At 38.1% G+C, this 24,020-nt stretch overlaps 5 protein-coding genes across 7 annotated transcripts; 4 read left to right on the forward strand and 1 right to left on the reverse strand.

Annotated features, from left to right (window-relative positions):
• The first annotated feature begins 169 nt into the window (after positions 1-169).
• Positions 170-1,360, forward strand: LOC113771902 (UBP1-associated protein 2C-like). The gene has a single exon (XM_027316450.1). The coding sequence runs from the start codon at positions 170-172 to the stop codon at positions 1,358-1,360; it is 1,191 nt and encodes a 396-aa protein (XP_027172251.1).
• Positions 1,361-2,795: 1,435 nt separating this feature from the next.
• On the forward strand, positions 2,796-7,897 carry LOC113769882. 2 transcript variants are annotated; one of them, XM_027314196.1, is made up of 6 exons: positions 2,796-2,945; positions 3,588-3,766; positions 4,002-5,979; positions 6,118-6,183; positions 6,487-6,641; positions 7,439-7,897. In XM_027314196.1, the coding sequence occupies exons 2-6, from the start codon at positions 3,674-3,676 to the stop codon at positions 7,628-7,630; spliced, it is 2,484 nt and encodes an 827-aa protein (XP_027169997.1). In that variant the 5' UTR covers positions 2,796-2,945; positions 3,588-3,673; the 3' UTR covers positions 7,631-7,897. The 2 variants fall into 2 exon arrangements, with proteins under 2 accessions (XP_027169997.1, XP_027169998.1); XM_027314197.1 differs by lacking the exon at positions 6,118-6,183.
• Positions 7,898-8,326: 429 nt separating this feature from the next.
• LOC113769883 (protein trichome birefringence-like 31) lies at positions 8,327-10,364 on the reverse strand. The gene is made up of 5 exons (XM_027314198.1): positions 9,977-10,364; positions 9,524-9,695; positions 9,106-9,305; positions 8,862-9,008; positions 8,327-8,698 (listed from the first exon to the last, which is right to left on the reverse strand). Exons 1-5 carry the CDS (start codon positions 10,351-10,353, stop codon positions 8,335-8,337), a joined length of 1,260 nt encoding a protein of 419 aa, XP_027169999.1. The 5' UTR covers positions 10,354-10,364; the 3' UTR covers positions 8,327-8,334.
• A 1,373-nt stretch (positions 10,365-11,737) lies between these two features.
• On the forward strand, positions 11,738-17,353 carry LOC113772489 (tRNA dimethylallyltransferase 9). Of its 2 annotated transcripts, XM_027317093.1 has the most exons (12): positions 11,738-12,042; positions 12,323-12,376; positions 12,565-12,607; positions 12,897-13,005; positions 13,595-13,793; positions 13,940-14,162; positions 14,638-14,732; positions 14,849-14,943; positions 15,184-15,259; positions 16,461-16,600; positions 16,674-16,831; positions 16,988-17,353. In XM_027317093.1, exons 1-11 carry the CDS (start codon positions 11,779-11,781, stop codon positions 16,756-16,758), a joined length of 1,383 nt encoding a protein of 460 aa, XP_027172894.1. In that variant the 5' UTR covers positions 11,738-11,778; the 3' UTR covers positions 16,759-16,831; positions 16,988-17,353. The 2 variants fall into 2 exon arrangements, with proteins under 2 accessions (XP_027172894.1, XP_027172895.1); XM_027317094.1 differs by lacking the exons at positions 16,461-16,600; positions 16,674-16,831; positions 16,988-17,353 and adding an exon at positions 15,974-16,301.
• Positions 17,354-19,321: 1,968 nt separating this feature from the next.
• Positions 19,322-23,126, forward strand: LOC113770139 (malate dehydrogenase, mitochondrial). The gene is made up of 7 exons (XM_027314519.1): positions 19,322-19,826; positions 20,363-20,536; positions 20,628-20,796; positions 20,931-20,992; positions 21,113-21,234; positions 21,926-22,043; positions 22,718-23,126. Exons 1-7 carry the CDS (start codon positions 19,557-19,559, stop codon positions 22,856-22,858), a joined length of 1,056 nt encoding a protein of 351 aa, XP_027170320.1. The 5' UTR covers positions 19,322-19,556; the 3' UTR covers positions 22,859-23,126.
• The last annotated feature ends 894 nt before the right edge of the window (positions 23,127-24,020 follow it).

The raw sequence follows: 24,020 nt of genomic DNA on the forward strand, positions 1-24,020 counted from the left end.
ATTAGTCATCCGGCAACCCTCTTCCCAATTTGGCCATCTACTCCATCCAGGGTTTTACGTTTCCACTATTAGCAATACATACACCTCAGGCAGGCTGAACTTATCCATTTTTTCACAAAGATCAACGGTTGATTTCTGATTTCTAACTGTCCTTCGGCAAACTGCAAAAATGAACCAAATCAAGGTTTCCAAGGATTTAGACTCTGAAAGAAAGAGAATATTCTCTTCAAAGCTCAAGCTCTCCAATGGCTGCTCTTCCATCACTCCACCCCCTCCTCCTAGAGTCAATCTTGAGTCATTTTCCCTGCATCGACTCCATCAGATGCATTCCACCGTTACCGCTAACCCAAATCCTGATGATCTCAAGGACACCAGAAAACTTGAAGCTTCATTGAACGTCGAAAACCAAGAAAAACAAATCCTTCACAACATTTTGCAGTCCTTCACGAAATCCCGATTAGTTGAAATCCTTCAGGAAGCTGCCATTGCCCACCCCACCATTCTCCATACCGTTCTTTCCATCGTTGATGACAACCCATCCCACCGCAAGATCTTTATCAGAAGTCTTGGCCCTAAAACCACCCCTGAAAATCTCCACAACTTCTTCTCAAATTACGGAGAAGTTGAAGAAGCTAAAGTCATCTTTGACAGGACCACTGGATATAGTAAGGGCTATGGTTTTGTTACTTTCAAGAATGCTGAGTCTTTCTTGCTTGCCCTGGAAAACCCCAGTAAGAAAATTGATGGATTCGTCAGTTTTACCAGCATTTGCGTTGGGCCCGATCATTCATCAGGGAAGACTGGTAATACTAGTATCAGTACCGATGAGATGGAGAAAATGAGAATGAAAAGGAAAATTCGTGTGGAGAATGTGCCAGCCGAGATGAGTTCTGAGACTCTGTTGAGTTTTTTTGAGCAGTACGGTGAAATTGAAGAAGGGCCTTGGGGGTTTGATATGGGGACAGGGAAATCAAGAGGGTTCGCTTATCTTTTGTATAAGAATGAGGAAAGTGCAAAAGCTGCTTTGGCTGAGAGGGTGAAATTTGTTGATGGTTTCCGGCTGGTTTGCAAAATGGTGTTGAGGGAAAGGGAGAAAAGTAATAGGAACCCAACGGATATAGTGGAGCCACTGCCTTCGCCTCCGAGAACTTTGGTTTTGCCTGTTTCCTATTACTATTGTGTCTATTATTCTCGTCGATTGGTTCCCTACAATTATTACTATCAGAATGAGCCTGTTATGGGCGGCAGTAGCGGCCAATTGGGGCCTTGGACTCAAGGACAATCATCATCAGCTTTACGTCCTGCTCCTCGGATTGCTGGTGCTGCTAATTCTGGAGCTTCTTCGCCTTCTGGAAGATAGAGTCCGTGCTGCAGATTTTGAAGGACTAAAATGTTGAGGCTGGTTTGTTGTCAATCTTGTACAGCAGAATGAGTTGAGAGCACTATTTCTAATCTTTACTTGGTGACAGCGTTAAAGATGTGATTAAGAGATAGTATTAGTATATCAGTATTAGCTATTGACATTAAGGAGGAAGAGGTACACAGCCAGGTTCTTTTGGATTTTGTAGCCCTCTTTTTTATTTTTGTTTAGCATTGAGGGTATTGCTTAAGAGATAGCATGCACAAATGAGAGGGATTTTTTTTTTCTGGCTGAAAATGCTTGTTCAATATTATTTCATTAAGTATATATATATATATATATACATAAACACACGCATATATGTTGGCCTAGTAAAGTTTTACAAAGGGAGATATACTGCGTTTAAATAATAATTGGATCAATTGCGCAAGGATCAAGTACATCTACTTATGTTGTTCTTGTTCTCGTATTATATGTTGTACATGCATCCTGGTTTCTCTGCATTAATTGTTAGCTTGGAGGATGACAAAAGAGAAAAAAAAAATGTAGGAGGAAATGTCACCAGAATGTGTAATGGAAGAGGGTATGATAAATTGTAGTTACGACTTGTATCATTGAAAGGCAGAATGATTAAAGAAAGAGAGGAAACCTAACTTATTTTCTTTCTCTATCTTCAAATTTCCAAACATGATTGTTGCAACTTATGCAGAAATCACTAATTTAGATGAATTATAGATGTTAGCTAGTCAAATCTATTGGGTTCGTGATGGAAAGTTGGCCTTCTTTGGATTGTGACTTTTTTTAAAAAAAAAAAATTTTCGTTTTCGGTGAACACACATTTTTACTAGGTTTTCTGTTCTCATGGGAGGGAAAAAAATTAAGAATAACACGAAGGAAAAATATTAGAAAGACGAAAAATAATCTAGAAGACAAATAAATAAAAAAAGCAGGGTAGGTCCTTAGCCTCTGCTTGACCCAAATTAAAGGTAAAAAGAACATTCCCAAAGGCCAAAAGCAAATTCCAAAAAAAAAAAAGAAAGAGTCCAGTCTACCCCTATATGGTATATACCACGACATGGTAATTAAAAGCAAAGGAAAACAGCAAAAGCCTAATCTAATAGAGTATCAATTTCCAGTTCCAAATGATTAACCTATTGAGGAATTGATAATAACCCTCTGATAAATATATGGTTAATTTAGACATTAGTAATTGCTAAATTGATTCAAATCACTCCTGCTCAATAATTCATGGGGGCCACAATAAATTTACCAACACCACCACCACTACCACCACCCCCACAAAAAAGGAACCCTTTTGAGCAGAACTAAAAATGGAAACGAAATATACAATAGTGAATATCAGTATAAATAATTGATACGCCGGCAGCCCAAAAAGTCCCCTATTTTTTTTTTTTTTTTTGTCAAAACAAAAAGTCCCCTATTAACTTCTGAGTTTTGTCCCTCAAGCTCTCCTGCCCAACAAACAAAGCAACTCCGCCTCCCCCCACCATCATCATCGTCATCGTCGTCGTCTCTCAGCTTATCATCATAACCACCCACCGACCGGCAGCAGCCTCGGTAGCCGGTAAGTTTTAGAATATCTAGAATGTCTTCAGAGTTATAATATTATTCCTATGAAAGTTGTATATGTATGTCCGCCTGGCTGCTGATCGTGTGTGCTAGTATATAGGTTGATCAAAAGCTTAATTTAGCTGAAAATAAACATAAAATAAAGTAATTTCTGGGTTCTAAAAGCTTAAACGATCTTTAGCACTTCAGTGGTTCTTCATGTTAATTATTCATTGATGTTCAAAAATTGGAGCTTTCCTTGAATATTGTGGATGATACTATAAATTAGTTGAATTTGTTAAATTTCTGAAATAGGGTATAGAATGAGATAAAGGCCGGTTCAATTCAACTCAGGTTCTTGATATCCTTGATTCCATTTAGTTGATCATCATACTGTTATTGCCCAACTTTGACAAAGACTTCTTTTTTATCCCTCTTATTTGTTCTTCTTCCAAGTAGTATAAAGCGTATCTTTGAGGCATCTTTATCCGTGCATGCCTGTGCTAATGGGAATTATGAAGCAGATGCCTTGATTGTAGATTTTTAACAGCAGATTGAGGGTTGTAGGTTTGCTGGAGCTAAGTAACTGTATGAGAAAAAATTTTTAATTGCAAACTTGTTATATTGTGTTAATGACATCTCGAAAAAATATTTCCAGGCTGTATCCTCATTGAATTGGGTGATGGTATCTTTTCAAAACACAGAATTTTCATCCCTGTTTGAGGAAGGTAGCATATATGCACTATGGATCTAAAATCCAAAGGTAGAACATGGGTTGGTAACATATACCACAAGTTTGAGGCTATCTGCCAGGAGGTTGATGATTTTGTGAATAAGGTATTCATTCCCTTTCTGTTTTTATTTGTCATACCCAATTTTTATGATTGCTTCTATCTGAAAATCATAATCATAATTTGGCTTATTAATGATGGACTCCTTGGAATACTAGGATTAAAATCAGTGTTGACGTGTTTGTCACTCATTCTAATCCTTCTGGTCCCCCTGTTTCATGTGATACATATGATTATCTATTCGGAGTTTTCTCTCATCATTGAATTGCTTGCTTTTACAGGATACCAGTAAATATGTGGAGAATGAAGTGCAAACAGTTGGTGAAAGTGTGAATAAAATATGTCCTAATGTGGTGCATGATTTTCACCCTTATTTGGAGGATAATAAACAAGCAAAAGCTCAAGGAGGGACCAGAACGCAAAATGATGTCGAAAGGACCAGTTTTAAATCTAGGGTAGCCTTCAAAGAAAAGCATAGACATGTCAGTGAAAAGAAATCATCTAAGGAGCAGGACAGGTTTGATGTTAAAGGTTGTGATCCAAATGAAGTGGACCATCTAGGGCAATTCAGCCCTCCTCCTGCTTCAGATTCTGCTCAAGTTGCAGAAAAAGACTCACATTGGAAAGAAACTAGTGATGCAGCTATCTGTAGTAACACGGAGTTGGTTCTTCAGGAGAATGTGGGATGGGAGGATTACTCTGCAAGTAGTTATCTAAATTTTCCTAGAGCAGAATATTCATCTAAATTGCCATTGTGTCCGAGAGATAATCTACTTATTGATAATTTGGAGTCTCCTGTTGATGGAATTTTATATGGGCCATCAGAAATTTCTAATGAAGAATACTTGAGAAATAGTATCCTGGATGAGTTTTCTTCAAGAATTTTTGTTCAGGGTGTGGGTCTTAGGACTTCGGAGATGGACAGGATGACATGCAGTAGCACAGATCTTTCTAAGGAATCAGAAACTGGCTTGTTTCTTGAACAAGACGGTGAATCTACAATATACAAGAAGTTGGAGATAGTGGCTGAAGAGAATGCCAAAGTTAAGGAGCATCATGCTTCTGAACTTGCAAGTTCTCTTGAGGGTAAGAATTCGTGGGAGCTATTATGGACACAGGAACAGCATCCAGTGGGTTTGGAAGACAAAAATTCATCTTTTAGGTCTTCAGCTGATGAGGATCATAAAATTCCTGATCTAGAGAAATGTTCTCCAGAAACTTTGGTTCCTAATACTGTGCTTAGAGTTGTTCCAGTCAAACAGGTAGCTGATGATAATGCAGAACCTGCTGATGAAGCAGTAGTGAACCTGTCTTCACAACATGATGATCATGTAGAATTCATAAAATGTGGTACGGGTCTTGAAGCAAATGTTAGAAAGGAGCATTTGGTGGTTGATAATAGAGGTTGCCTTAGTCATGAAAGTTCGTCTGATTTGTCATTACATCCAAGGGAGAAGCATCCTGATGCTGAGGATTCAAATTTGCTGCAGGACAAAAGTTTGTATAAATCTTTACCTATTTCTACAGATGAAGATTATTGGTCAACCATTCCAGCCAAGTTATCACCGGAAACTTCAGTTAATGACGAAATTCTCAGACCTTTCCAACAGAAAGAGGGAGAATGTAATAGCCCACAATGTTCTAATGAAACTAAAACTGACTTGTCTTTAGATTGTTACCGTTCATGCATGTCCTCGGATTTCAGTTTTGACAAGAATTGCTTGGTGGAGAAACATGCATCTTCAGAACATTTAAGGTTTCCTGAATGTTCAAGGAAGCTCCACGTGGAGACTGATGAGCTGAGTTCTCTAAATAGTGGATATTCATCTGGATTATCACTAATATATAGGACTGAAGGTCATAGAAATACCATGCCCACTAAGATGTCACCAGTTAATTCAGTTAATGATGCAGGGTTAAGTGCCTCCCAGAAGGATAAGACGATGTGCAATAACCTTTCGGATGTTTTGAGTACTAACCCATCATCTGAACTAGCGTCTTCAGGAATTTCTTGGAAGCATAAATTAGCTGAGACAGAAGCTTCAAGTTCTTCCATGTCGACAGAACTTTTAGACCCGCCAGAATTTTCACATGGAAATTGTACTAAGAAGACAGAGGAAGTCTGTTGTGATTATACTGATTCCGGTGGTTCTGCGTCAACACTATCCAGCAGTTCTTGTGCATCCTTATTTGGTTTGACCTCTAGGAACAAGGATGTAAACCTGGTTCCTGCATTCCCAAGGACTTCCTCATCTGCAGGTGGGTGTTACAAGCTTTTGGTGTTATTCAGGAATTGTGAAATCTTCTCCAGTTCACATACTTTTTTCTTTTCTTTTTTCCTTTCTTTCACCCTTCTTTTGTTTTCCTCAAATTGACTGATGACCATTTTAAGTGCAGATTCCTCCAGTACTGATAAATCTATGCTTGATTCTTTTGGGAATAAGCTTCAACAATCCTTCGAAGGTAGTCAATTAGAAGCTGATGTCTTCATTGAGGATTCTAATGCATTCAAACTATTCACAGTTTTGTTCTTTTTTCATTGTTCTATTTTTAGAAGGGGAGGAAGGTTGTGGTTTGAATAGTTTTCATGAAACTTCTAGTTAGTGGCTAATTATAGCATCATCCAAATGGACCTTATTTGTTGTTTGTGAAAGTCTCAAAAAGAAACTGCAAACACTAGTTTGGATACAACTGTACTTTCTTTACGAAGTGTCTATATCAGCAATATGTATCACACGGTTCCTGACTTTCAAATGCTTTTGACAGGGATAGTGGATGACTCTGTTAGTGATATTTCCGATGCTGACATGGAGACTATCGATCTCTCTGATAAAGCAAAACTTGAGGAAAGCTGTGTTATTGTGGATAATGAGCTACTGTATGCCGCCTCCTGCAGACCAAGAAAATTTAGATCATACAGGGTATTTTGTCTGTCTCTATCTGTCTCTTTCTGGGTTGGTGGGTTCTATGTTTGTGTGCAGCTTGAGATGGTGTGGTGTTTTGTGCTCATGCTGATCAAAGATCTTTTAGATCTGACAGAGCATGGTTTATTTTGTGGCTTATAGTATTTGTTGAAGTTTGAAATATGCAGTGCCTTACTCTTATTTTAATTGTTGTCATGCGTGCCATCTTAAGAGTTAGTTAAAGCAAAAGTTGTACATTAAGCTGAAGTTGATTAAAGTATTCTTTTAAAACATGTAGCTGAGTACGATTTTGATGAATCACTGCTTGATTTTTGATAAGCACACACTTATTGTATGTTCTTATTGGAAGTTTTCAATACTTTTTCTAGAAGAGTTCCATGTCATGAATTTTAAAGTTATTACTACGACAAGCTTCATTGTCATAATTGTTATGATTAGTTATGCTCCAAGAAACAAGCTTACCACATTATAAAAAGAATAAAAGGTGAATTCTTTTATCAAGTAGGAGTTTCAATGTTGTACTGAGTAGTTCATTTTTTCATTTTTCCTTGGTTAGTTTGTATGTATATCGAGTCATCTGGTTCTGTATATTGTTAATGCTTTCAAATTGCAGCATCGTTAGTCATTCCTTAAGCATGTGATGATGGGCTTGATGCTTTTGATCCTTTTGACCTCCCTGCTTGAAGAGAAATAGCGGTTTATTGTAGATTGATCTGCTGAACAGGTGGAAACGAGCACAACTAATCCTTTTTTTTATCTTGTCCTGCGTTTTTTCCCAACCTTCCCAACCCCAGAAACTGATACAGGAGGCTTTTGCTTCAAGAAAGAGAATAATAAAGGAGTATGAGCAGTTGTCAATTTGGTATGGAGACATTGATTCAGATACCAGCTTCCATTCAGATCAGCATCTTTCACCCCATATGACATCTGCATCAAGACCCTCACAAGCACGTGATTTGGGTGAGTCAGAATGGGAGCTTCTCTAAGTTCCTTTGCTCCTCAGTGAAGATGCTCGGAGCTTTCTTTCATGGGCTGATGAATCTCCGGCTATCCTACGTCTTGAGGCGGTTCAATTTCTTGTAAGGTCTTTTGTAGCAACTGAGAGTAAACAACTCAAAAAAACTTCTTCTTTAAACCATGAGATGATGGTTCTTCTTTTGCCAGTCCAGCATTGGCAGCGACTGGATTGTAAATAAATGTTAAGATCACACACATTCACACACCAAAATATAATACAAAAAGTTCTTCTAATCCTTGAAGTGGTTTCTTCTATTGTTTCTTTCAGTCAAGCATTCAAATTGACCATGTTTAAATACACTATTTTCTGAAGTGTAAGTTAGAATTTGCCGCCAATTAAATTGCATTAGATGAAATTAGTGCAACAGTTCAACTTCCGTTCAAAATGCAGCCTTTAGAACGATATCCATGCTTTATTGGTGCGTCCTACAGCTAAAAAGGTTACACGATTTCTGCTACAGTAAGCATCTCAATAGTCTTCTTGCAGAGACTTGCAAGTCTGTTCAATGATGTTAAACGTGAAAATCTGCTATGTATGTGGCATACTCATTTCTAGCATAACTGAGAAAGCTCTCGGTTGAATATTTCTGGTCTTACTACTAGGATATCCATATGTTAATGTTGAAATACCTGAGAAGTTGGTCAAAGCAAGATGGAAAAATTCGAGGACAAATCATGCAATTCCTGAATTATTACGGTAATCCTGCAAAAGAACTGCATAGAAAATCTCATTCCATACGTCTGGGATGCCTGGCAAGCACCAGTGAATGCAATCAGCATACGTTTTTGGATCAGACCTCTGTTCTTTGGTCAAGAGCTTCCCTTTACGTTCGCCAAATACTGAAGTATGGCCATCTTTCCTGTACTCTGATAGCTGTGTAATGTTTAACAATCTAACATTCACTTTCAATTTTCCTAAAACATCTTTCACTGATCCCATGATGTCAAGACTGGAACCAGTGCCCCAGTGTGGCCCTTCAATGGGGTGTGACTCGTTGAAGCAGTTACCTTCACTTCCAGCCTTCCACTCCCAGTTCCTACAATAAAAGTCAGGAAAAAAGCATGAAATGACAATTGGTCTATGTTACATGCAGATTTTGTAAGTCTTAATTTTGCTGTGATTGTACATTAACTGCCCCTTGATACGTTTAAGTCAGGCATGGTTATAAAACTATGGATGATCGGTAGATTAAAACTCACCACAGATGCGTCGGGGACATGGTCATGAAAAAGATCTTTTGATTGCGAGGGTTGATTCTGGTCTCTATCCAATTTGCCCAAGTTTCCATGGCCAGCTTATACGCAGTTGTTACATTGTATTCTCTAACATCGTCTGGAGATCCATATCTAAACGAAGATGGTCTGAAAGTTTTAGCTGGAATCCATAGCCATAACTCTGAATAATGATGTGAGTCAAATGAATAGGAAATATGGGAGTACGTACGTTGCATTGATCAAAGGTTTGTACATCCACCATACATAGCTCTCAAAAACCAAAATGTCAACTCCCTCCCACTCTTTGCTGTGCTTAGCTATGGAATCAAGCCTGACCATTCGTTTTAGTACAGTGTGATTCGTAGCATGATCTGAAATAGACTCAACAATGAAGGGTGCCCAATAGTACTCGATCGATGCATTAAACTCCTGGAATCAGATGAGGGATTAATCAATTTCACTTGTTGTAAGTGATGCACTAAAAAAGAGATTGTTTCATTTCAATTAGCAAACCCCCTGAAGCAAATGCATTAAACAAATTCAACTGACTAGTCCTGTTAAGGTATGCCATGCTCTTTATTGTCCTTTTTTTCCATTTACATTCTCATCTTTTAGGCATTATGATTGAATGAAGAATCGAGTCGTACCTCAATAACGAAAATTTTTCGGGGAGGAATCCTTTCAAGAGACTTCATTCCTTCTGGAATTACGGATTGTACTAAACAGACCATAGACTCGAACATTCCTCTCTGTATTGAGTCCCCTATGAACATCAGCCTTTTGTCCCTCAAAATCTCTAGCAACTTCAATGCATCAAACCTGAAATTTTTAACAGTGAATCAGTTATACGAAAGGGGTAATTTAAAAGAAAAATGCCCAGAATCATAGCAGGTCCTGTCATATCATATATAGTGTCGACTGTTTTCAAGAACAACTGTTATTTATCTCAATGATAGTGTTGAAATCTCCTATATTACTTTGTGCTTTCACATTCTTTTTCCCCACCTATTAATAGGCAAGTGAATGCTACGATGCAGTGGGAGCGGAAAAGGTTGTACGATAGAACAACGTGGTTCAGAAGATAACCAGTTTGATTTTACCTAGGCAGGTTGCATCCATTAGGCTGCCATCTCCAATTTTGATACAAAGAATCAGGCCTTCCATTTTTAAGGCAGGTAACCTGTTTAACCAAGTAAGGGCAACTCTCTTCTCTATAAAGCGGGTAGCTTAAATTATCCCATACCCATTTTCCTTCAAACACATCGCAGCCATCTTCAATCAGCTCATCTTCAGAAACAATAATTGGAAGTCTAGGCCTTCTGCTTCCTGCCAAACGGGATTGCCAAAGAAAATACGACTCGTTGTTCTTCAAACTATCGAGTGCAACTCGTACGGCTCCTAGCACAAGCAGAGAAGCCAAGGCAACCGGGAAAACCAGCTGCATTCGGCGATGATATTGAATGGGCTGAGTAGTCATTGGGAGCTAAATTCTCTAGAAGATCATCATCCTTTGCTATTCTTCTGGTAGTCATTCTTGAAGACGAGTATTGTACCATTAGCTGAGGTGCAATATCTTGGAATAAAAGCATAGTTGAGGTATTCTGCGCAACTAATATGCAACAGCAAGTTGGTATGTTATGAAGTTTAGGTGTGTCTCAAGCAAACTTGTGTACTGTAATTGAGCTGTGGAATTTGGTTGTCAATTTCAGCTTCACAAATATAAACAATTGCTGGAGATGTGTCAAATATCAATAATGTTCCTTAATTCTGTGAGAAAAAACGACTGTCTCATTAAGTCAAAAACTTGGACTAGCTCTATTGCTCATAGTTCTTGGTTTGGTAACCGCAAGGTCTTATGCAAACCTTTTCTCAACTTTGGCAGCCAAGTTTGCCTCCTAAACGTTTTTTAAAAATTTTAGCTACAGCAATCTTAAAAAACTTTTCAAAAGTTTTTAAACTATACATTTCAAAATATTCAAAAAAAAAAAACACACTTAACAAATTTTAAAAAAAATTTCTACAGTGAGCTACAGTAAAGTTTTAGACAAACACCCAAAAAACTCACTTGACAAACTGGGCCAGAGGAGATTTCTGAAATTATCCCGTACTTCTAACTACATGCCGTAAATAAAACAAAATTACGTAAATAAAACAAAATTACAGGAGTAGCATCTTAGGATGATCCAACAGCCAAAATAATCGGACGCAACTCTCGACCTTGATTGCCTCATATTTTCCATTTCCTTCTCCTTTTGCATGGCAACCCACCTTCGATAACTTATGTCATAAGCTTTTCTCTCTTTTTCCTTTTTTTTTTTAAAAAAAATATTTTTTTCTTTTTTTTTTGGTTACACTCCTAATTATTCTTCCGAATTTCAATCTATTTTCCCTGGACGAGTCATTTATAAGAAGATCTATTTTCAATCTAATAATGTTGTGCTTGTCATGAATAATTTCTGATTATAAGAAGATTCATCTGGACAAAAAAATAACAATTCAAAATTGTTTATATATCCATGACTCCTCCCAAAATCCCTCTATGATGCTAGTAGAGTTAGATAAAAGAAAATTAAGAAATAAGTCAATATGTTGAAAAGGGTTTTTTTTTTTTCCTTTTATTGGTGAGTGAAAGTGAAAACATTTAGTTCATACATTTTTTGAAGTGGCATAGAAATAATTTGATACGAGGGATTAGAAGGTATACCAATGATGATGATAATTTGATATCCCCTGTGGATGTGGATTGAGGATAACCAATTTTCTTTTTTCTATTTTTTACGTAAGAAAAATAAATGAAAAGAATCCAAAAAAGGAAAAAGAAAAAAGACAAGAAAAAGAAAGAATCTGTAAAACTGCAACGTCGTCTCACTATGCGTTATCCCGTTTCTTCCTCCTGACTACAATGGTTGGCGGCGTCGGAGTTCGAATGAGTTGCCTCCTTCTCCCGTACTTGGCGGGGACGCCGCTTCACCTCCCCTGCTTTCGTCCCTTTCATCTCCACCGCCGCATCGGGCGACTCTTCAGCACCTCCTGCTCCTCCTCCTCCGTGGATAAGAGGGAGAAAGTGATTGTCATCTCCGGCCCCACCGGTGCCGGCAAAAGTAAGCTGGCTTTAGAGCTTGCTAAGCTTCTCAATGGGGAAATCATCAGTGCCGACTCTGTTCAGGTCCAAGTAAAACAACCATACTCAAGAATTTCATTTTATTTACTCATAAAGGAGAAAAATTCTCTTTTTCTGTCCCTATTTGCTGCTTTGAAGCTCGGGAGGGTTGAAATCGATCCCTCCATCAGAGACAAGGACGAAAACGCTAAATTTATTTTGCTGCATTGGGTTCTTGTTGGGGAGAAGAAATTAATTTTGATAAACTCAATTTTTAAATGATTCATGTTAAGTTGATAAACCTCAGAGTTTCTGTATTGAGCTATTCGGCTTTTATTTTAACCAGGTTTATCAAGGACTCGATGTTGGATCAGCGAAGCCTTCATTAAGTGAAAGAAAGGTATTGAATTCTTATAATGCAACTCCTGGATAAACTTCTCATATGCATATTCAGTTTTTTGTTGCTCATTTTTGGTTTTTTTGCTCCAGAATTGTTCTTACCTTTTTTTCCCTTGGGATTAGTTAGTCATTTCATTAGGCTGTATCATGTCAAGTTTATTCTGATTGTGATTCTTTTTTATGTAACAGGAAGTTCCACACCATCTGATTGACATATTGCATCCATCTGAAGGTATTACTTATCAATATTGATGGTACAAAATATATTTCCATGGATGTTTATTTTCTATTATCTTGGAGTAAAATAGAGATGAGGCATAATGCATGAAATGATTGAACTTCTCGAAAAGCTGATTGCTATAGCTTTGTTGTTTTAAATCAATATGAGTTTGTAATGGAATTTAAATAAGAGCACTCTTTGAGTTAATGATTTTGCACATCTTTTTTGATATGTCTAGTACTGCAGTTACTTGTTATATTTTTATCTCTAATGTTATTTTGTTTTATGTTTGCATAATTAGATTATTCCGTTGGGCAATTTTTCATGGATGCAAGGCAAGCTACAAGAGATGTCCTTAATGCTGGCCGTGTTCCAATAGTTGTTGGCGGTACTGGACTCTACTTGCGATGGTATGTTTATTACTTGTACCAAAAGCTTCACTTGATTACCTCATCTGAGAGTAAAAGGAATGGGAAGCAGGTGTTGATTTGTTTATTCTTGGGCTTAAAAATAATGGTTTATGGGAGATAGAAATTAGAATCTGAGATTGGAAAGCTGAGGATCTGATTCCTCAAACCATCTCATTTTTCTTGGTTGACCTACATATTTATGAGACCTAAGTGAGGAAATTCTGGTCCTTTACAACTATTTGTTAGCCCTCCTTGCCAGACTTCACTGTGTTGATTCAAAGGTCAAGATAGATGTACATGGATGTTGCATTAGCAATTCTCAGCTAGCTTCTAAAATCAGGCTAATTGGTCAGATTTTAGTACACTCCAGTCTGAAATTATTTAGTGACACCCATAGCACCCATTATGTTAATTTAAATGTAATTGTGGCGCCTAGATCTCCATATGGAAAAGAAACATGATAGTTATTCCTCAGCTGCTGTGGCTATTGACATTGGATGGTGTGGTTTAACTGGATTTGCTACTACAGATTCTACTGCTTGCTGCTTATGTGGTACATAATGATAAATTTCTCTCTTTGATATATAAGGTTCATATATGGAAAGCCAGATGTTCCCAAAGCCTCTCGTGAGATTACCTCTGAAGTTTATTCAGAACTGGCAGATCTAGAGAGAGATGGTGATTGGGATGCAGCTGTCCAGTTGGTAATTGAAGCAGGAGATCCAAGTGTTAAACTTTTAGCACCAAATGATTGGTATCGCTTACGTCGCAGACTTGAGATCATTAAGGTTGGTTTGCAAGCTTATTAGTTTTGTGTGAGATCTCTGTAATGTGAATCTAGAACTTGCTGTTTCATCTGTTTCACAATGCTAGAATAGATATTTCCGAGTAGGTTTAGCCACCATATTTACATGTATGGTTGTGTACATCACAGTCTAGTGGTTCACCTACATCAGCTTTTCAAGTGCCGTATGATTCATTCAGGGAAAGCTTGGATTTTCATCTGACTGACTCTTCAGACATCAAGTCTTCTGTTGATGGACTTCAGGAAGATAACTCGAAGAAATTGGACTATGGCTTCCTTTGTTTTTTCCTTTCCACCCAAAGGCTGGACCTTTACAGATCAATTGATTTCCGGTGTGAAGATATGCTTTCAGGTGCAAATGAAACTTCATAGTGACCCTGCCTTTTGAACTTGAGGTGTCTCAAAATTTAATTGTGTAGCTTTCCTTGTCTATTGGGACATAGGAACTTTCCTCTGCTACTTCCGTTTGGCTGATTTTGTGAACTGTTTGTGTGTTTTGTTGATTATCTATTTTATTCATTTCTGCCTTTGTGTAATCTATTTATTCCTGGAAATTCTAGAAAATATTTGATGTTGATCTAGTTTTAAAAAGAAATCTTTATTGCCTTTTCAAACAGTTTGAAGTTTGACGGCAACTTGTAAATAGCTCTACTAATGATCCTTAACCTGTGGTGCACAATGTGAGGTGCAAAGTTCAACAATGCAGACACATACTATTTGATTGTGATTGTAGTTACTCTTCAAATTGATCAAATTGACAGTCTCAGCTTCTACTCTTGCCAGTGGCTTTTCTTAGTATCGATTCTGACGAGGGCTTTTCATCACAGGAGATGATGGATTACTATCTGAAGCAAGTTGGCTTCTTGACTTGGGTCTCTTGCCTAATTCTAGTTCTGCAACCCGAGCTATTGGTTACCGACAAGTATACTCTTTTTCAAGATTGTTATGATAAATTCGTAAAAATCATGTTTTTTAAGCTAATCCTGAATTATGAGCTGACAAAAAAATGAGACCCTTGATCTTTATTTGACTCTTCAGGCAATGGAGTACCTTTTGTGCTGTAGAGAGCAAGATGGTCAGAGTTCTGCTCGAGATTTTTATACCTTCCTATCTGCATTTCAGAAAGCATCTAGGTACTTCATATCTTTATCGGAACTTAACCAGCATGTTAATCATGAGTCCTCTCAAAAGTTACTGCCTTAATTTTGCACCAGAACATTTGCTGGATCTTTCTTTTTTATTTTGCTCATAAAAGCTTTTGCTGCTTAAATATTTGTATCTCTTAACCTGAGTTTGTTTATGTTACATGGGATGTGCATTGTTCTTTGCGCCACAGTCCTTAGCCACATGTTTTCTTCTGTTTCCCAATGCAGAAACTTTGCGAAAAGGCAGTTAACATGGTTCCGCAATGAACATATTTATCAATGGATTGATGCATCTAAGTCTCTGGTATGTCATCTGTATTTCCTAACTTCTTGTTTATCATTTCACTAATTATCTAACTTTGCTTAACATAAACTTCTTTACAATACTTAGCAGTAAAAAATTGGATTCCTGAGCAAGATACTAGAAAAGCATACTTCTTGGAGCCGCGCTAAAAAAAGAATGTTTTTCCAACCAAATACATTTTAGATTGTTAAGATTGTAGCAGACAGAGCCAATCATCAATGGGGAGTGGATTTGAGGACCTGGATATTTGACCCGTACAGCCTTGTGAAACTTTTAGTATCTCCATCCTTATCAACTTGAAAGGCCTTGATGCCTGGGATCTCTTTCATCTGATTGGGCCAATGTTGAGGGCAGACCAATAATGTCTTACCCAGGGAGTTCTTACTAGAGTTTCTCATAAGATATACATTTCTAGCTCTTTCCTTAAAGTTTTAACAGCTTCTCTAAATTAGATTACTTTCTAAGTGGCAATGAAGCTGCTTTTGGTTGACTGTTTATGATGAACCTGACCAGCCAAATTGGGAATCCTCCTGTAGCCTTTAAGAAAAGCATTACTTGGTTAGCAAATTCAAGCACAGGAACGATGTTCACGGGTCTTGAACCTTGATATTTCATTAAGGTTGAATCTTTGAAGTTAGTTTCATATTGTCCTCATGGTTCAACATGATTTCATACTAACTTGGTTGGCTTTCTCTTTCCTTCTTATGCCTGAAGTAACATCACAATGCTTTGTCGTGAACGGAAGTAAGAGTGAAACAGCTTTATTGCAGTCTTAACTTCTGGCATTTGAAATGTAATTAGAAGATTGTCACTGGTGGAGAAGGAAAGATTTTTAGAGATAAAAACAAAAAGGGAGGATGGGGATCCCATAGTGAAGAGGCTTTCTATCTGCTGTAAGAGAGATGAGATGGGCCGTAAAGGAGTTGCCATCAATGTAGGATGTCACATAAATTCTGTGGAATAGCAGTAACTCTGCCTAGCTTGGAAGGACAATGTGATCAACCTTTACTAATTGTGGCTTTTATTTGCACTGGACTTTTTCCTTTCAGCACTCTTTGGAACTTGCGCTTATGGAGGCTGATGCTATATTCAAAATTGGACAGCTAGTCCCTCCATCTTTTTTCTCTCCCCCCCCCCCCCAAAAAAAAAAGGAGCACTTTCATATCCCTATGCTACGTGTTAAATATCAGCATGTTTGCAGGAAAAGGTTTTAAAATTGATACATGATTCATATCATGATGAAACCGGGAACTTGAAGGTGCCTGACTCACTTGCAATGCATAAGGATGTATCAAATCGGAAGGCAGCTTCACAGTTGAAGGCATATCGAACAAAAAATAGGTATGTGCTGTCTGTATATGATCGTCCTACTGCAAATGAGGAATGGGTTTTTACCTTTAATTCCCATGTGAAGGCAATACATTCAACGTGAAGATTGTTCGCATATTCTAGACTGGATAAGGAGGACTCAACGGCAACCAAGTCTGTCTGTTTGTTAAATGATATACAAAAGTGCCTCATCTCTGACCTTTGGCCGTTGGACATCTCAAAACCTTTTAGATTCTTGTGAAGGTTAGCTTTCAAGTTCCAATAAGGACAACAAATGGTTGGTTTGGGACTTCTTTTTCTTATTTCTTATCCCTCTATGTTTAGGTCTGCCTCCTTTTAAAAAAAAAAAAAAAAATTGCATATCCTCCTAGTGAAGGTTGTTTAAACTTATTTGTGCAGAAGGGTTGAAGACCTCCATTTGGCAAAGCTTTTCAAGAGGATTTTTTTTATCTGTAATGCCTGGGCCTTGAAGATTTTGTCAAGTACAGCTTCCGTGGAAAGGCTGGATTTGAAGGTAAAAAAAATCAAAAACTAATTGATGCTAGACCAAGTGTGAACTATTACAATATACAAGATGTAGTCTCTGTAGATATTCTATTGAGCCTCCCCAAGAAATGAGCAATCTCTATGCTTCCTTAGTTGAGAAATTGGAAGAAAAGAAAGTGGAATGGAAAGTATCAATTTGCCATTCTGTTCTGTCTCTCTTAAGAGGGAAGACAGGTAGAAATGGAGGGAATGAAGTAACTGGAAACTCAATTGCTAACAGCCACTGCGAGTCCCACGTCACTGCCGTCTTGTCTCATGGTCTTGCGAAGACCAAAGTATTGCCATGGATGGTGTTCAAAAGTGGATCATTCCAGATCACAGAGCAGACTAGCAATAGGTGCAAAAACACTACTACAGTCTTGTTAAATCCGTGAACACATTCAAGTTCGTCAAAATCTTCGAAATTTTGGTGAACAGGATTTTGCATATTGCTTTGGAAACGACACACTCTATAAAAGGCTCCTTCAGAATAAGATGGCGTGATTTTAGGTTCAACTTTCAATAGACGCTACGCTTCTTCAACCAAAACTAGTCAAGCCCAATATATATTAGCCTAATCACCTATTGCTTCAACCAAAGTAGAATGTTCATAGTTTCCTGAATCCCATTCATAGCGGCCCTAAACGAGAAAAAGAAGCATTTGCAAGACTTAAAAATTCATCTTCTAGGAGACCATCAATACTCTCCAGCATCTTTGCGCTCTCAAGAAAATAGTTCTTCAGCTTCCTTGTAACTGCTTTGCAAGATTTTGATGTGCAATAGGGGTCTTCCTCTTCGACATTTGGAAGTTCCATAAGCAAACCGAATCAGAAGCAAATAAAAATAAGAACCAGCGGAGCCATAATCCACAAAGGAATTAAAAATGAGCTACAAGTCTGATATGGTTCCTCGACATTGAAGAGAAAAAAGCATGATTAAACTTTCCAAGTAGAAATTTACCTGTATAGTTTTCCTAGAAGAACGACTGAGTGAAAATGGATAGAGTATCCAAACGAGGAGCAATACAAAGCCGACTGAATAAAAGGGGCAGGAACAATATTTTCACTGAACCTCAATCCTGTCGAGTCCTACAACACATTTTACCAATCTGATCCTCTGCAATTTCAGCAACGCAAAACTTTCTGGACCTTCAAAACCATGGCACCAACAAAGAGGCAATACCTCCATCCCGGGACACCTCTTAATCAGAAGCTTAAATAGCTGATCGTCAGCATATGTCCCTTGGCAAATACAACTCCCGCAAAGAATCAAAAGGTTATCCCAGTTGGAACCCAGTCACGTCACGTCAAGCTTGGTTTAACCCCAAGGAAGGACAAAATATGTTGCAAAATTGGGTCTGGTAATTGCGAAATTCAGTCTATTGTAACAGCTCCTGTAATGCTCTCTTCCATTTCATCAGAAGATCAAGATCTTCAAGGCCTCATTCAATTTGCATAGATGGTTGGCGCTTTCTTGAGGACTCTATTACTGGCCCGAAAATCACTTTCGACAAAATCATAATAGCAACAAATCAATCAAGAAGTGTTTCTCATAATACCCAGAAAAAAAACTAGGGAAGTGTTTCTCATAAAAAAGAAGCAACTAAAGAGTGCCAAGAATATATTAAGCAGGAGTAATCTACAATTATGAGTACCTTTTTGCTTTGCTATTCTTGTTGGTACTTCATATAGTTGTTTGTATAATATTGGGCCAAATTGCTATTTGTGTACATCATGAGCTAACATAATATAATCATCATGAACATGACTCTTAGCAAAGCTAATAAAGTTTGCACCACCCTGTGAATATCTTTCATAAACTTGATCTTCGCAGAATTAATTAACCAAATGCTGTTTTTAATTATATCAAAGAGCATGGACAGAATTGAGCAAAGGTATTTGACTTGTTACAGATGAAACCAACATAAAGTAGTTCAACATAATTCTTCCCTTTTTTTGCCCTTTTTTTGGCAGGAATTCCTACCTTAAACTAAATAAAGTAGTGTACTGCTCACATTTAAGGTCATGCTTGGATTGCTTGTTTTCGTCGGAAAATATTATCGTTTTCTGTGATCACATTTCTCTATCACCTTTTTTTCTCACATATATCAAATCGCTACAATAATTTTTCCATGAAAAATGACAGAAAATGCAATCCAAACACAACCTAAGGCTTCGTTGGCAAATTTTGGATGACTATCAAATCAAAAGTAGAGTGGAGAAGAAAAGGCGGACTCCTCGAAGGCGAAAGTCGAATACTTTCCGGCCCAAGTCCCCTCCTCTACTTTATCTTCCTAGTAAATAAAGACCCCCAAGCCCCCATTTAAGTATCAAAAGCCACCCCCACTTGCTCGCTCGATAAAGCGCTCCTTTTTCACTTTCTCTCCGCCACTGCACAATTTGGAGCTGAGATTCTGCTTTCATTTTTGAAGCAGAGAGTGAAAATGAGGACAGCAATGTTGAGATCCGTACTCAAGAGAAGTTCATCTAATCTGATGAGCTCTACGACGTCAGCCTACGGAGTTCGCCGTGGATTCGCATCGGAATCTGCTCCCGAGAGGAAAGTCGCCGTTTTGGGTGCCGCCGGAGGGATCGGCCAGCCTCTGGCTTTGCTTATGAAGCTTAATCCTCTCGTCTCCAAGCTCGCCCTCTACGATATAGCTGGCACTCCTGGTGTTGCCGCCGATGTTAGCCACATCAATACCAGATCTGAGGTCCTTTTATTCCTCTTCATTTTCAAACTCGATTTACCAGTTTCTCAATTTCGATTGTTTGAATTATGGAAATTCCTTAACTGTTGTATTTGAACGCTAGGGTTTATGATTTTGTACAATTTGGGGATTTAGAGTTTTATTTGACGCACATTTCCGTTCATTGCCACGCCACTCTAATAATATACGCCATACTAGCTTTGCTGGATTTTATTCATTTGGTTGCAGTCGGTGCGGTTTTCAGATGAATTCAGATGACTGCTGAGGTAGTGTAGTAGCTTCTAGTTACCTTACTCGTGGCACATAGAATTGGTAATTTCAATTAGATATGGATCAAATTTCGTCTCTAACTTGTTGCTTGCATGATGTTGATGGGGTGTTTAGAAGTCGCGAAAGAGGATTTGACTTTCTTGCATGATAAGTAACTTGGATGTGCGACTGTATTTTTCTTTTGACTGAAGTTCTGAGTTTGCTTCCTGGTAAATTTTTCCAAAGTTTATAGTTGGCTGCTGAGGCTGATTGGGTTGTATTTCATGCAGGTTGTTGGTTTTATGGGAGAAGAGCAACTAGGACAGGCACTGGAGGGATCTGACGTTGTGATCATTCCAGCTGGTGTGCCCAGGAAGCCTGGTATGACTCGCGATGATCTCTTTAACATCAATGCTGGGATTGTGAAATCTCTCTGCACTGCCATTGCCAAGTACTGCCCGCATGTGAGTATGATCTATTTGGCTTCATGATTGATTTAATACTCGAGTGAAAAGCTGCTACGGTCCTAACCTTTTTGGGTTCTGTATGAATCAGGCACTTGTTAATATGATTAGCAATCCTGTAAACTCTACTGTCCCCATAGCTTCTGAGGTCTTCAAGAAAGCAGGGACTTATGATGAAAAAAAGTTGTTTGGTGTCACTACACTCGATGTTGTCAGGGCGAAGACATTCTATGCTGGGAAGGCCAAAGTCAATGTTGCAGGTATATCTGCTAGGCCTTGGATTATAGTGTGGTGTATGTAATAGTGTCTTACTCGTTCTTTGTCATGTTTTGGTTTTGGGAAGTAGTCTATTCTGGCCTTATCTTACCTTTAAATGCTTGCTCCTTTCCTCCAGAGGTTAACGTACCTGTTGTTGGAGGTCACGCTGGTATAACGATTCTACCATTGTTCTCACAGGTGCCATCATGCTGCTGCTATCACTGATTTTCTTTTTGTTATTTTTTCTTTGTTTTTACATATGATGTTTTCATTGCCATTGGCTGAGCCATGTGTGGCTGATTTGCATCACAACTATAGGCAACTCCTAAAGCTAATTTGCCAGATGAGGATATAAAGGCTTTGACAAAAAGAACACAGGATGGTGGAACAGAGGTGGTTGAAGCTAAGGCTGGAAAGGGTTCGGCTACCCTTTCAATGGCGTAAGTTGTCTTTCATTCTTCTGTTGTTTCAAGTCTTCATGATGCTGTGTTTCAATGGAAGATATCGATATGATGTTTGACGGATTTACGGAGGTTGGTTTTCTTTGGTTGTATGGTGAAGAAAGTGTACAAGAATTCTTTTGAAATTATAATATCAGTTTAATATCAGGTCTAAATTCTTGCATGATTCGAAAATCCTGCTGTAGCTTGGTCATGCACATGGTTCATGGTGGCTAAGTGGTAGTTGTGTGTTCAAGTGCTATTTCTTCCCACATCCTTGCTTCTTGTAATTGTTTCAAACCATCAGCTTAGTTGCACTAGAATGCTCATAGATATAAGCATATGCTGATCTTATGTATAATGAGCATAATATTTCTATTCTAAAGAATGGATCATTTTTTCTCTTAAGCTTGCGTGCTAGAACTGCTTGCAAACATGAGGTAGTTATTATTATCTTGCCACAGTTATTATTGAAATGTGTATTGGAAGACTAGTAAAGAGCATATTGTCTGCAGGTCATGATACTAAAGTTCAGTGGCTGTGTGTGCACCTTGAGAAATCCCTTTTTTGCAGCTTCATGCTTGATCTCATATTTTTGTTGTCAAATTTATCATGTGATTCATGTTACACCTATTGGCAATGTTTAAGAGATTTATGATTTGTCCTTTGCCTAACTAGTATATTTCTGCAGCTATGCTGGTGCGATATTTGCCGATGCCTGCTTGAAGGGCCTTAATGGCGTTCCAGATGTTGTAGAGTGTTCATTTGTGCAGTCAAGTGTCACTGAGCTACCTTTCTTTGCATCCAAGGTACATACATTGATGTCCTTTGTGGTAATGCCCCTCTTTAACTTTTCATTTGTTGATACTAGCCCCTCTTAACTTGGAAAGGGAAGCTTTATGTGTCTAGCCTGACCTACCTCTTTAGGCAACCTTGCTTCATTTGGAGATATAAGATTTTTTATTTAATTCTTTGAGTCATAGACGCGTTTGAGTCTGTAGGTAGGTTACAACCTGTTTTTACTTATCTGTGAAATGCTTCTGATAAATAAAGGGAAAACTCTTAGTCTCCTCATCAGTCAGAGAGTCTCACCACTTATAGGCCCAAGGGAGTAGTTTTAAATTGTTGTTCACTTGGAAGGGGAAGCTTTATGTAGCTAGCCTGACCTGCCTCTTTAGGCAACCTTCCTTCTTTTGGAGATGTATGCTTTTTCATTAATTCTTCGAGTCATAGACGTGTTTTGAGTCTGTAGCTAGGTTACAACCCATTTTTACTTATCTGTGAAATGCTTCTGATAACAACGGGGAAATTCTGAGTCTCCTCATAAGTCAGAGAATCTCACAAGTTCTAGGCCAAAGGGAGCAGTTTCAAATTGTTGTTTCTTGTCCTTCTTTACACTGGTCCATCAGATGTTCATGGTGCTTTTGCATTATCTTGTGTTCTTCTTATGTGGATGTTGTGAAATGATTGCTTGTTCTATCAGGTGAGACTTGGTAAGAATGGTGTGGAGGAAGTGCTGGGGTTAGGCCCACTTTCAGACTATGAGAAAGAAGGCCTCGAGGCTTTGAAGCCAGAGCTTAAATCATCCATTGAGAAGGGAATCAAGTTCGCGAACCAGAGTTGAAATGACCTTTTTAATGCTTTATTATGACAATTTTGCCATTTTTGTGCCAAATGTTGTATCCATTTGGAGTGCCCTGTTTGCTGCTAAGGACATCTGGGCATAGTTGATGTAGGGAATCAGAGTAGACAGAATATCCTTTAAATAATACCCCTAGCAAACTCGATGAGGATGTGCCTCTTGTTTTACATTATTGGACACTTATGTCCAATACTATACAATTTACAATGGTCAGCCAAATTTCGATCTATGCATTTATATCATTAGCTAACATGTTGCCTTTAGACTACCCCTGACAAAATCTCACCTGCTGCCAATGTCTCCTGATAATAGGCTAGCAAGACGTTTGTGAGCAATTTCATTTTTGGGTCGTTACCGAGTGAAATGAAGGTTTATGATTAAAATTCTGAGGTCTTACATGCAACTTAGTTCGTAATTTCATTACGACCGGTATCCTAAATTTGAATTCTGTGCAAGTGCAAAAAGCCGGTAATTCTGAATCCACAACCAAATTGAAGTCTCCTCCCAAACGTTTCTGGATTTGTAAAATATTTTTGGTGGCTAATGAAACTTTATGAAGTTTTATGCCAGTTGCGGAATTAAAATTCAAAGCATCCGTCTTAACCATCTTTCCAGACAAAATGGCAACAAGCTGCGCGATAAGAATGCAGAGAATCCGTCTTGACCATCTTTCAGACAACTAGGAGGGTTCAAAATAAGACAACGTTACGATTTTGGAGGAATGCAAAATAAATAGCCATTTTGATCCCTCAAAACTATTTTAGAATCCTCTTACGATATAATTACAACACGAACTGTTTAATCTTCTTCAGAGTAACTTTTCTGGGAGAAATAATTGGAGTTTTAGCCGTTTGGATTATCTAATTCAGTGTGTAGAACACTGGAATCTACCACTTGAATGTATAGCTCCCACATGAGGAATGTGTTTTGTTGGAAACATATTCAATGAATTGGTCAAGAAAATAATGAATGTAAAGAAAAACTATTAATTCCTCAATCATTACATCATTAGTACATTTCTTTTTTCTCATGATTTCATTAGTACATCTCCTTCCCTTCTTTCTTTCCTTTTTTTCCAGTTAATTTTATATACACCAACAATACATACTAACATTATAATTGAATCATGACACACATGCAAAAT

The sequence above is a fragment of the Coffea eugenioides genome, chromosome 5, assembly GCF_003713205.1.
Source record: "Coffea eugenioides isolate CCC68of chromosome 5, Ceug_1.0, whole genome shotgun sequence".
In the NCBI taxonomy this organism is placed as follows: domain Eukaryota; kingdom Viridiplantae; phylum Streptophyta; class Magnoliopsida; order Gentianales; family Rubiaceae; genus Coffea; species Coffea eugenioides.

Excerpts from the sequence above, each read along its gene's own strand:
- LOC113771902 (XM_027316450.1), top strand. The coding sequence starts at position 170 with ATGAACCAAATCAAGGTTTCCAAGGATTTAGACTCTGAAAGAAAGAGA.
- LOC113769882 (XM_027314196.1), top strand. The coding sequence starts at position 3,674 with ATGGATCTAAAATCCAAAGGTAGAACATGGGTTGGTAACATATACCAC. Across the intron at positions 6,184-6,486 it reads GCTTCAACAATCCTTCGAAG|GGATAGTGGATGACTCTGTT; the intron begins GTAGTCAATTAG and ends TGCTTTTGACAG. Across the intron at positions 6,642-7,438 it reads GAAAATTTAGATCATACAGG|AAACTGATACAGGAGGCTTT; the intron begins GTATTTTGTCTG and ends TCCCAACCCCAG.
- LOC113769883 (XM_027314198.1), bottom strand. The coding sequence starts at position 10,353 with ATGACTACTCAGCCCATTCAATATCATCGCCGAATGCAGCTGGTTTTC. Across the intron at positions 9,009-9,105 it reads AAACCTTTGATCAATGCAAC|ATATGGATCTCCAGACGATG; the intron begins GTACGTACTCCC and ends ATCTTCGTTTAG. Across the intron at positions 8,699-8,861 it reads ATGTCCCCGACGCATCTGTG|GAACTGGGAGTGGAAGGCTG; the intron begins GTGAGTTTTAAT and ends CTTTTATTGTAG.
- LOC113772489 (XM_027317093.1), top strand. The coding sequence starts at position 11,779 with ATGGTTGGCGGCGTCGGAGTTCGAATGAGTTGCCTCCTTCTCCCGTAC. Across the intron at positions 12,608-12,896 it reads CATATTGCATCCATCTGAAG|ATTATTCCGTTGGGCAATTT; the intron begins GTATTACTTATC and ends TTGCATAATTAG. Across the intron at positions 14,163-14,637 it reads GTGTGAAGATATGCTTTCAG|GAGATGATGGATTACTATCT; the intron begins GTGCAAATGAAA and ends TTTTCATCACAG.
- LOC113770139 (XM_027314519.1), top strand. The coding sequence starts at position 19,557 with ATGAGGACAGCAATGTTGAGATCCGTACTCAAGAGAAGTTCATCTAAT. Across the intron at positions 20,993-21,112 it reads TTCTACCATTGTTCTCACAG|GCAACTCCTAAAGCTAATTT; the intron begins GTGCCATCATGC and ends TCACAACTATAG. Across the intron at positions 21,235-21,925 it reads TCGGCTACCCTTTCAATGGC|CTATGCTGGTGCGATATTTG; the intron begins GTAAGTTGTCTT and ends ATATTTCTGCAG.